Here is an 11,266-nt window from a genome sequence, read left to right on the forward strand (position 1 = left end):
CTTGGCAGAGCGGGAGGCTGCGGCGGTAAAACTAGTTGAAGGAAGGCTGAGGATGTTGGGTGCCCGCAGCCGATGGGAGGCAGCGTGAGCCCTAGAGAGCCGGGAGCAGCCGCGGTGGCAGCGCTCGAGCGCAGCCTCCTCCCGCTCCCACAATGCATAGGGCGGCGGCGGCGGCGGCAGCAGCAGCAGCAGCGGGAGCAGCATCTCGGGCCTGGGAGGTAGCTGCAGCAGCGGTGGCTGGGACTCTGGGCGCGCCGAGCGCTCGCGGCTGCTGGCGAGAGTGATGGCGAGGCTCCGGCGGGCCACCCGCGCCTGAGTCGCCCCGCCCCGCGCGGCCCGCCCTGCCCTGCCCTGCCCTGCCCAGCTCTGCACAGCTCTCTGCCGGCCGCTGCCTCGGCGCTTTTTAGTTGGTGGTGCGGGCGGCCGCCCAGGCGAGGTGCGGCCTCCGCACAGGCGGGGGGCGTCGGTGCAGCGGAGCCCGCGCCATGGCCGCCTCCGAGCTGTACACAAAGGTAAGGCGCCCCGGGGGCCGCGGCGGGCGGCGCCGCCAGCTGTCAGGCTGGGGAGGGGCGGGCGCGCGAGGCCTGGCCGGGCCCTACCAGCACCATCCCCTTCTCCAGCATTTCAAAACGCCGGCCCTGCCCGCCTGTTGCCCGCAAAAGCGCCTTCCTCTTTCGGGGAGCAGATGATTAAAGCGACGGAGGGAGGCCAGCCTCAGGGGCCTCACTGTCACGCTGCCACGATTCTTGGGCTCGGGGCAGAGCGGGCATCCGAGTGGAAACGGGGTCCATGTGGATTTTGCAGGGCGGGTCAGGGTCAGGATTGCCCAGCCCGCCGGCTCGTTGTAGGAGAAATCCTGGCTGGTGGAAGATGCTTAATCTCGGAGATGTGATGGTCCCTCCCGTGGGAACACGCGCTTAAAATAACGTCTTGTGTTGGTATGCGGTCTCACTCGTACCCTACCCGCAGACTAGCTTACTGTGGCCAGGCGATTTTCGCGTTTAGCGGCCGTGTTTAGCAAGTTGCTCTGGTTGGGGAGCCGCGGGGGAAGATGCAGCCCAGATAAATGCGAGCTGATTCACCAGCTGGGATGGTCGTCACTCATTTGTCTCTGGGAGTTTGCAACCTGCGTGTAAATCCCTTAGAGTCTCATTAGGCCCCATGTCCTCGCCATCCGCTGGGGCGAGACTTTCCTTCTGGGTTTCATTTAAGGGAAGTGACAGTCTTTCTCTCTTTAGCTGATAGCAGTGTTCTCTGGGTCTTGTCATCTTTGAATGGTTTTATTTTGGAGAACGTTCCCTTTGAAGACTGCTCTGAAAATTTGGCTTGGGAATGTATTGTGCCCACTGTGTGTGGAATCAAGTCATTTGATGCAATGAGAAGATGCTTGATCTTGTAGACCTAATGAGGTCCCTCACCTCACGCTGCCTCCCATCATGAGTGTGTTTTGCCAGCTACTGAGTTCTACTCTATCCTTTGAATTGGAATCAAGTCAAGGGCAGTGAGAGTTTTATTGTTGAGAACGCCAGTTAACAGAATCATCTTAACTTTTAAAGCCCACATTTGCAACAGAATCCCTATTTAGGGGTCTTGGAAACATTGCTTTCAATTTGACCCAGATAAGCACAGGATCCAAGTTATAGCGTGTTTATACTGAAAAGCGGTCTGCACTAGGCATGGGGAAATTTGAATTCGTGAGCCTTTTCACTTACTGTGTGACCTTAGACAAGTCACGTAACCTCTCTGTGCTTATTTCCTCATCTGTAAATGGAGTTAATTATACTTGCCCTGCATCCCTTGCAAGACTGTTGTATGGCTCAAGCTTAATAATAGATGTGAAAGCTTTTTGTAACCTGTGAATTGCTCTACAAATATGAAGTATGTGATTAATTTCTTCAACCATGAAATTAGGGGTTTGAATGAAACAGTCTATGAAATCCCTTTCTTTCCAGCCCCAGATTTAAATTGGAACTTCTCTCTAAACCTAGTAATTTCTTAAGGCATTACAGATCTCTAATGTATGGATGTATGCAATTGGAAATGAATTAAAGGCCATGTTAGTAAGAAACATGTATCATGCTTGCTATGCCCCAGACACTAAGTACTATTCAAGTATTAACTAATTTCATCTTCATAATACATGTTTATGGTACCGGAACTAAGAAATACCAGAGTCATTTTCACATGATGAGATATAATTCCATAAACATTCCTTAGTTGATATGATGAAAAGGACCCCTCATCAAGGGGACATCCTTGAATTACCTGACCGACAGGAAGCCACTACTTAGAGTCTGATTGGATATTAAATTGTTGTTGGAGTTTGGAACTGTTTTTTTCCTCCAACATAATTTGGGAGGGAAAAAAGGTATATATTATGATTTTAAATTTTAAGGTGCTGGGCTTAATCACAACTTCATCTCCTTTCTGTTTTAAGGGTTTAGCTACTATAGAGCTAGGCTTGTTTAGACATCAAGACTGAAATTGAACTTAAACTGCTTTTTCCTAAATACAGGTGTATTTAGTACCTAAGAATTTCTGGTCACAGCTATTTGCTGGTTAAGTCTTTTTGTAACTGGACCTTAGCTTAGTGGCAGGTAGAAATACTTATTGATCAGCTCCTGTGTGTACTTTGGGAGGTTCTAACTGTGAACAAGACACAGTTTTTTCCCTCAAGGGACTCACAGTCTGCTTCTTATATTCTTGACCCACTTTGAATATCCAAGGGCATAAATAACCTGCTATTACCTCAATAACAGGCAGATTAGCTGGTATGGTAATTGTTGGTAGAAGTTAGGGAACAGGTTGGGACATGGGAAAGGTTGGAATGTTTCCAAAGATTAAAGCTCAGGTCTTTCTGAGTTCTTGTAGAGAAGTTACGTTAGGCTGAGTTTTCTAGAGAAGCAAAACCACGTGGCTCATGTGATTGTGGAGGCTGGCAAGTACCAAATCCATAGGTCAGGTGTCAGACTGGAGGCTTCTACTTATTCATGTGGTTGCAGTGGCTGGTCTGCAGGTCAGATGACAGGCTGTTGGCTTATGGGGATATAGAAGCTGCTGAATCCCAGAACTGGTGAGTCAGGGTTAGGCTGCTTAGCTCAAGTCCCAAGAATGAGAGGTCAAATGACTACATGTCAGATGAAAGATCCAGAGTAAGAGAGAGCTTTGCCAGGGCATCTAATATATATATTGGATGTAGCACACCCTCAAATCCTGGTGTGGCGCTGTAGGATAAGCACTGGACCACAAGGTTGGTTTGATGGCACATAACAACAACAACGAGAAGCGCCTCTTCAAGGAAACTCCTCTTATATCAGATAACACTGTGACTCTTGTAAGGGTGAACTCAAGAAATACCCCAACCATTTACATACAGAGGTTAGTAGTAGTTGTTGTTGTTAAGTGCCCTCCAGTCGGTTCCAACTCATAGTGACTGTGTATAGGCTTTCCAAAATGCGACTGATGAGCTTGAACCACAGACCTTGTGGTTCAACCCACCTTTCGGTCCAGTGCATTAACCCACAGCGCCACACCAGGACTCGTAGAGGTTAGCAGAAGGGGCTTCAAAAAGCTTTTGGGAAAATGATATTATCTTTAATTCCATTTTTCCATGAAATTTTTGAAGCCCCCTTACATTCATAACACAGAATATGGAAAATATCGATATCAACTCACAAAATGGAGGATACTAACATAATACTGGGGAGACTGGCCTAACTAAACTATCACATAGCATTAACCAGGACGGTGGTGGTGGTTGTGTGCCATGGAGTTTCATAGTGATCCTGTATAGGGTTCCCAAGGTTATAAATCTTAACAGGAGCAGAAAGCCTCATTTTTCTCCAGCAGAGCAGCTGGTAGATTTGAACTGTTCACCTTGTGGTTAACAAACCAACTCATAACTCACTGTGCTGCCAGCACTCCTTATTAACCTGGATTGTTGGTATTGTTAAGTGTCATAATGTAGGTTCTGACCCACAGTGACCCCGTATAGCGTTTCTGAGAAATGGTTGGTGAACTTGAGCTGTGGACCTTGCGGTTCAAATTGACCTCATGGACCTGTGCTTTATCCTACAGTGCCACACCAGGATTCCATTAACCATGATATTGTTGTTGTCAAGTGCAGTCAAGTCAGTTCCCACCCATAGAGGCCCTGTATAGGGTTTCCAAGGAACAGCTAGTGAGCTTGAAGTGCTGACCTTGTTCAAACTGACTTTGCAGTCCAACGCATTAACCCACAGCGCCACACCAGGATCTCATTAACCATGATTGTTGTTGTCACGTGCCCTTGAGTCAGTGCCGACCCATAGCGACCCTGTATAGGGTTTCTGAGGAGCAGCTGGGGAGCTTGAACCACTGACCTTGCAGTTCAAATGACTTTGCAGTCTGGTGCATTAACCCACAGTGCCTCATAATGATATTGTTGTTGTTGTTAAGTACCGTGGAGTCGGTTCTGACTCATAGTGACCCTGCACAGGGTTTCTGAGGCTGCAAATCTGTACGGGAGCAGAAAGCCTCATCTTTCTCCAGTGAAAAGGCTGGTAGTTTCGAACTACCGACCTTGAGGTTAGCATCCTGATTCCTAACCACTATGCTACCAGAGGTCCTTTAGTGTGCCTTAGGTAGTGATTATTAAGGGAAGAGGGAAATCATTAGAAGTTCTGTCAGTGGATAAACACAAGGATCTTTCCTTTGAAGAGCATTACAGGGAAGGAAGTTTTGGGGTAGGTTACAAAGAAATATGTATTAGTAACATGCTGTAATTATGATATTCAGCAGTGTGGTACTGTGGCGTAGTGTGCTGGACTGCAAAGTCGGTTTGAACCACAAGGTTGGCAATTCAAGCTCACCAGCCACTCCTCCTTAGAAACTCTATTACAGGGTTCTTATGAGTCGGAACTGACTCAATGGCGCTTAACAGCAACAACAACAACAGATAATGATGATGTTCAGCATTGTGCTTAGGTCTGAAAAGTGCCCTTTAAAAAATGTCATTCACAGTTTAAAGGCAGATTTTAATGTGTGATAGAGATCCGTTCTTGTTAAAGCAAAGGGTCAAGACATTGCCCAATTTGTTCATTTTTTGCTAAAAAGACAATAGTTTTGTCATAGCAATTTAGCAGGGTTTCCATTTTGTAAAAATTTCTAGCAGAATAAACATTTTAAGGGTAATAACTAGGTTCCTGGGATATAATATTTCTGGTAAGTAACATTTTGGTTGAAACATGTTTGTTTATTTTTAAAGTAACAGCTTTATTGAGATATAATTTACACACCATAAAATGTCACCAATTTTAATTGTACAATTCAATGATTTTTAAAAAATATATTCACAGAGTTATGTGTTGATTTATTTTGATGTCTATCCTAACTTGTTCCTCAAAGAATTGAAGGTGGCTGTGACATCTTATTGCTTTTGATTTTGAAAATATTTGTTAGTCTTGGCTTGCCCTTGGGGTAGTCTATATCATCATATTACCTACCCATAAGTGCTTTCAGCAATGCTAGAAGATTCAGCATCTGTGGAGTAGGATTAACGAAGAAGAATCACCAACAGTAACAGGGCATGAGGTTCCCAGATGCCGTGGGTAACACTGTAAACGCTGTGAAATGGCCAGGGCTGGTCAGTTGATTAGTTAGCTAGTCCCGTGATGCTGTCAAGGCTGCTGAGTAGTATAACACTGCAAAAATAATCTAAAACCCTACATTCAATAAACTGCATTTACTTTCCTACATGAAACAGCTCTTTAGGCCAATAAATTGTATATCTGTGGCCTTCACTTCCCACTGTATTTCTTCATAATACCAAAGCCATATGGCCTCTCCCAAGGAGAGTTCCAATTTTAATATCCTATGTTGTTGTCCTTTCAATCCATCAATGTCTTGAGAATTTTAATATTTTGGTGCCCAAACTACATATTTCAGAGTGCATCAAACAATTTAAAGCAGACAGAAATTACATTTCTGCTCATGTTCCCTAACTTGGGGTTTGGCAAGCACATTTGCTGTTCTCAAGTCTCCTGCCAGGCTCCCTCCATCCGTATTTTCTCCTCCCCCCCAGGTCTGTTAATGATGATGTTAGTTTCCTGGCCTCCTAGGGTGGAAATCTCAATATCCTTTCCCTTGTCTCTCACCTTCTACTTCTTGCTTACCAATTCTAATTTCACTTGACATCCAGCTGACAGTTCACATTCTGAGTGCCCACTAGCACTTCTTTCTGTTTTAGTAACCCTTGTTTCTATCTTATCATAGTTATCTGTACATATTTCTATGACTACTATAATACTGTAAGCCCCCTTAGAGTACATTCTCAAATGAATGATTTCTTAAACATAGAAAAGATAGATTGAACATAATGGTTTGGGATGACTAGTTCACTAATCTTGTAGAAACAAAGCAGGGTGTGAAGAAATGATTAAACAAGCAAACACACCGTCAGACATGTTGGACAGGATTAGTAACAGAGAGGAGAACTGGTAATCAAGGCAGAACCAAGAGACTAGTGGAGAAGACAAAATGGGAAGCAATGAAGGGCTGGTAGACAGAGGCAGGGGTAGATGGTATGGCAAAGAAGGGAATAATCAGAGAGACAGGTTCCCATGATGGATTAGGTATAGTATGGGTGTATGATGACGCCAGTAGCCCCAACCAGGGGAATTCCAGTTTAATTCCAATTTCATCAAAATTTTGTGCTGACTCTGTGGAATTTGAAAGTTACTCAGCAGGAATACTTTTTTCAGACTGCTCCAGCAAAGTACAATGCCCATGACTTTCATCTTGAAATTTATAACTATCTTTTCACGTGTGTTGTCTAATGACTACAAAGAGGTTCTGTGTAATTGTTACGTAATTCTGATGGAGTGTTGCTACTGCCAAACAAGCAGGTAAAAAACTCTCCCTGTGCATTTAGCTCTATTGGAGTATGCCTATGAGTGGGGTTCCAGATGGGTGATACCCGAACTTTTGTGTAAGAGAATGTGGAAGGAGAGAAACGATTCCTCTTACCATATCTCTTTCCTCAGAAGGTAATTTAATTTCTTTATGATGAGTTTGAGACGATCCCTAATCTTGCAGTAGGTAAACACTTGGTTGCTAGCTAGAAGGTCAGCAGTTTGAACCCATCAGCCACTCTGTGGGAAACAGATGTGGCAGTTTGCTTTGTTATAGATTTGTCTAGAAAACCCTATAGGGCAATTCAGCTCTGTCCTTTTGGGTCACAATGAATCAAAATGGACTCAGTGGATTTGGTTTGAAATGATAGCTTTTGCCTCCATTGGGAGAATTAGGGACATATAACTCATTGAGGATTCCTGGTGTGGTGCTGTGGGTTAATATTCCAGACTGCAAAGTTGTTTGAGCTGCAAAGTTGGTGGTTCAAGCTAACGAGCTGCTCCTCAGAAACCCTATACGGGGTCACTATGGGTTGGAAGCGACTTGATGGCACTTGACAACAACAATTTATTGAAGAAGTCTTGGATTTTTCTGCCTCTGCTTCAGGCTCTTCCTAATGAAATATGTTATTGTTGGAAGTTTAAAGTCCTAGATGTTTTATGGAATAAGGTCTAGCCCTTGGCAAAACTTTATAGGCAACCCCACTCCTCCCCTCCATCTTGGTGGGTATGTTCTCTATCCCACAGCGGTCTTCAAGACTTTTTCCATGTGTCTCTGTGGAGAGTGTGTTCCCCAACCCTCATCTCATCCCTTCTCTTTCTTCTCTTGTCCCTCCTTCCCCTCCCTCCCTGTCGTTTTCAATCTTACTGAGGTGAAATTTACATACAACAAAATTTACCCATTTTAAGTGAACTATACTTCAATGAATTTTGACAAAAGCACCACCACAAACAAGACAGAATATTTCTGTTCTATCACTCTGGAAAATTCTCCTATGTTTTGCTTCTTCTCTTCCCCAACTGACTCAAAGAGTTTGTGCTTGCCAGCTAGGCCAGAGGGAAGAGTTTGGTTTTCGTTTCCTTCCAAATGAATATTATGGTTCCTCTTTAGCCCCGTTACCAGTGATACCTCATACACTTTACCTCCCTTCATGTCATTTCTATAGTTTCCTATTTTAGTGGGAATCGATAGAAAAAGAGTTTATGTGGTTCATTTAGCCTTTCCTCCACACACTTCGCGCTTTGCTTTATTTCCCAAGGCCTCCCCCAGCTACCTGGGTTGTAATGCCAGTCTGGGTTTGCTGGCACAGGTTGAACTTTGTCGAAACTTATCCTTAGCATTCTTCATGCCTCAGGCACTCGCCTTTTGTCTTCAAGTCCCTCCTCACTTGGAATTCTCCTTAACCAGAGCTTTTAACATGAGATATCTTCCTATAGAAGAAAGGATTTTCCAACTATAGAATTTAGGGGTGCTGTGATTATGTTCTGATTTCAGAATAATTTGCTCCAAACTCTATTGAAATCTAGAGAGAAGTCAGTTGTCCACATGCCATCATTTGTGGCTGCCATCTGTCTGCCTCCCTTGGCCTGTTGTGCTGCTGTGGCCAGAAGATAATGAACTAGAAACAAAAACTGACAAGTAGTGTCTAACCTTAGTCATTCATACAAAAACATGGGTTTTCCTGGCGGTTTCTACTTCTTCCTAAATATATTCTGAAACTAGGAGAAATACAAGATTGGGGTAATAAAGAGGCTAGACAGAATAAAAGGCTAGAACTCCACTATTGAGAGACAAAGGTGGCCTAGAAGAACAGTTGTTAGGTGCCGTCGAGTTGATTCCAACTCCTAAGGGCCCTGTCTATGATAGAACAAAACATCACCTAGTCCTGAACTATCCTAACAAATGTTGCTGTGTGTAACCCCATTGTCTCTCCACTTTACCAAGCATGATGTCCTTCTCCAGGTACTGGTACCTCATGATAATATATCCAAAGTATAAGAGATGAAGTCTGGCCATCTTGGTCTCTAAAGAACAGTCGTTGATGTTAAGTGCCATTGAGTTGGTTCTGACTCATAGCAACCCTGTATAGGGTTTCTGAGGAGCAGCTGGTGTACTTGAACGGCCAGCCTCGTGGTTTGCAGTCCAGTGCTGATTCTGCAGTGCCACACCAGGAGTCTATAAAACCAGCTCCTGATTTAGTAGGGCTATTTGTTAAATCTTGAAATACGTTAATGTATATTATTTAAAGTGAAGTTCTACTTGAACATTAAATTTTACATATGTGAAACTCATTACTCCCAAGTTACTTTTTGGACTAAGATGTCGTGTGCAGATAGGAGGGGTCTAGATAATTCATGGCTGAGAGTTTTGGCATGCTGACTTGTACAAACTTCTCTTTGGCAGTGTTAAACTCTTTATTATTCAGAAGGAACTCTGGTAGCATAGTGGTTACGAATCGGTCTGCGAACCGCAAGGTCAGCAGTTCGAAACTTCCAGCTGTTCCACGGGAGAAAGATGAGGCTTTCTGCTCCCGTAAAGATTTACAGCCTTGGAAACCCTGTATAGGGTCGCAACCGACTCTACGGCACATAACAACAAGAACAAGCTTAACTTAGAAGTAACAGAAACCACCCTCAAACCAGTCTAAGTCTCCAAACAGGTTTTATCTGCAATGTTTTCTGCTCCCACAAAGACTTAAAGCCTCAGAAACTCTATTCAGGGTCGCTATGAATCAGAACCAACTCAACAGCACTTAACAACAACATAACCTGACCTAAAAGTCTAGGCATGCTGGACTTAAGGTTTCAGGCATGGTCTCTGGGGCCATGTGATTCGTACTTTCTTTAGGGTTGGTTTCATCCCTAGTACAGTTTTCTTGGAGGTGAAAAAGATGAGTCTAGCTCCTCATGCCTCTGGATCCCCGAGGAAGGTAGCCTGGAAGACGAAATCTGGTTGCCTTTGCTGGGAGTCAAGTACCCTCAGTAAGAGAGAGACAGAAAGGTCAAGTCTGGGTCAAGAGCTCACCTCATTCAGGCTTAATGAATTAGGGGTCTGTGAACTTTGCATCTCCAGAGAGTTGGCAGAATGTTGTGATAGATAACCCTACTCAAACCTGGTTGGATGACTGAGAGGTAGTTCCTATCAAAGGAAAATGCTGGAGAGATCAAATAAAACAACCATTCTCAGTTGATTTCCATTATGAATAGTCACTGCAAATGACAAAGGAATTGAATTTTGTCCCCTCTTCTGATTGCGAGAGTTTTGAATGACCAGGAGGACATTATATATCTTCCTCCTAAAGAATCAATTTAAATTAGAAAACAAAATAAAAAACTTGAAAGCCCTGGAGCATCTGTAGGAGTAAATGTTACTAATAGCATATCGAAGATTGAGGACTCGAAAAGTAATTTTTGTTTAATCTTAATTAATTAGGGGGTTATGAACCCCACACCACCTTTCCTTTTGGTCACTTTCTGTCATCTTTCCTTAGCATTTTATTTCCCTTTACTCTCTATACATCCTTTTCTGAATACATCAGCCCCCCTACTCCCATTTTTGCCTAGAGATAAATTGTAAAATTTGCTGCCCCCTTTGTACTGTTCATTCTCAGTGGTGTTCTGTCTTCTGTCCTTTTGCCAGTCCACACTGTCTTCCACTTCTTCATCCTCCCATACCCTTATTTTGTCTGCCCAGCCCTTAGGCTCTCATGTGCTTTGTTATAATCAAACACATACAATGCACCTAAAAGGGAATAGAATGAACTGTCATGGAATGCATTGTTTTAGTAGCTTACATGGAAGAGGGTATTTTATTTTCTCAGATCCATGTACTTTTGCTTTAGTGGTTACCAGTCTCTGAATCTGATATCACAATAGGGAGTAATTCTGCATGAGTATGCATAAATCAAGATGTTCTCTCCTAATCCTATCAATCCTGGTAAAATCAAGATAAGCTTTCCCAAAATGGCGGCTCCTGGAACAGCTGAGTGTCTTGATCCAGAAAATAATGGATTTCTGGATTCTCCTGCAAATTCCCCAGCTATAAATCCTCTGAACCTCCAAACATACCTTTATATTTGTTACAGAGTTCCAACACCATCTCATGAGTTGTTGTTGACCGAGCTCCTCACTACACGTCTACCCGATCCGCCATCTTGAAGGTGGAAGGCCTAGTAGTGTAGTGGTTAAAAATCTGGCTGCGAACCCTGCGGTCAGCAGCTCAAATCCACCAGGCCCTCCACGTGAGAGAGATTAGGAGAGAACATCTTGATTATATCAGAATTGTATCAAGATTGACATCGAAATTTAAAGAGACAGTATAGACATAAAACCAAACGGCCACCACTCGTCTGTCTGTCGTGCTGTGGTGGTTTGAG

General features: G+C 43.8%; 1 protein-coding gene across 1 annotated transcript in view; it reads left to right on the plus strand.

Moving 5' to 3' along the window:
* The first annotated feature begins 242 nt into the window (after nucleotides 1-242).
* Nucleotides 243-11,266, plus strand: part of MYO5A (myosin VA (heavy chain 12, myoxin)) — a 239,831-nt gene continuing 228,807 nt past the window's right edge. The window contains exon 1 of the mRNA XM_006831634.1: nucleotides 243-512. Within this exon, the coding sequence (XP_006831697.1) occupies nucleotides 486-512 (27 nt within the window). The 5' untranslated portion in view covers nucleotides 243-485. The remainder of the gene's footprint in view (nucleotides 513-11,266) is intronic.

The sequence above is a fragment of the Chrysochloris asiatica genome, unplaced genomic scaffold (genome assembly GCF_000296735.1).
Source record: "Chrysochloris asiatica unplaced genomic scaffold, ChrAsi1.0 scaffold00004, whole genome shotgun sequence".
NCBI classification, from domain to species: Eukaryota; Metazoa; Chordata; class Mammalia; order Afrosoricida; family Chrysochloridae; genus Chrysochloris; species Chrysochloris asiatica.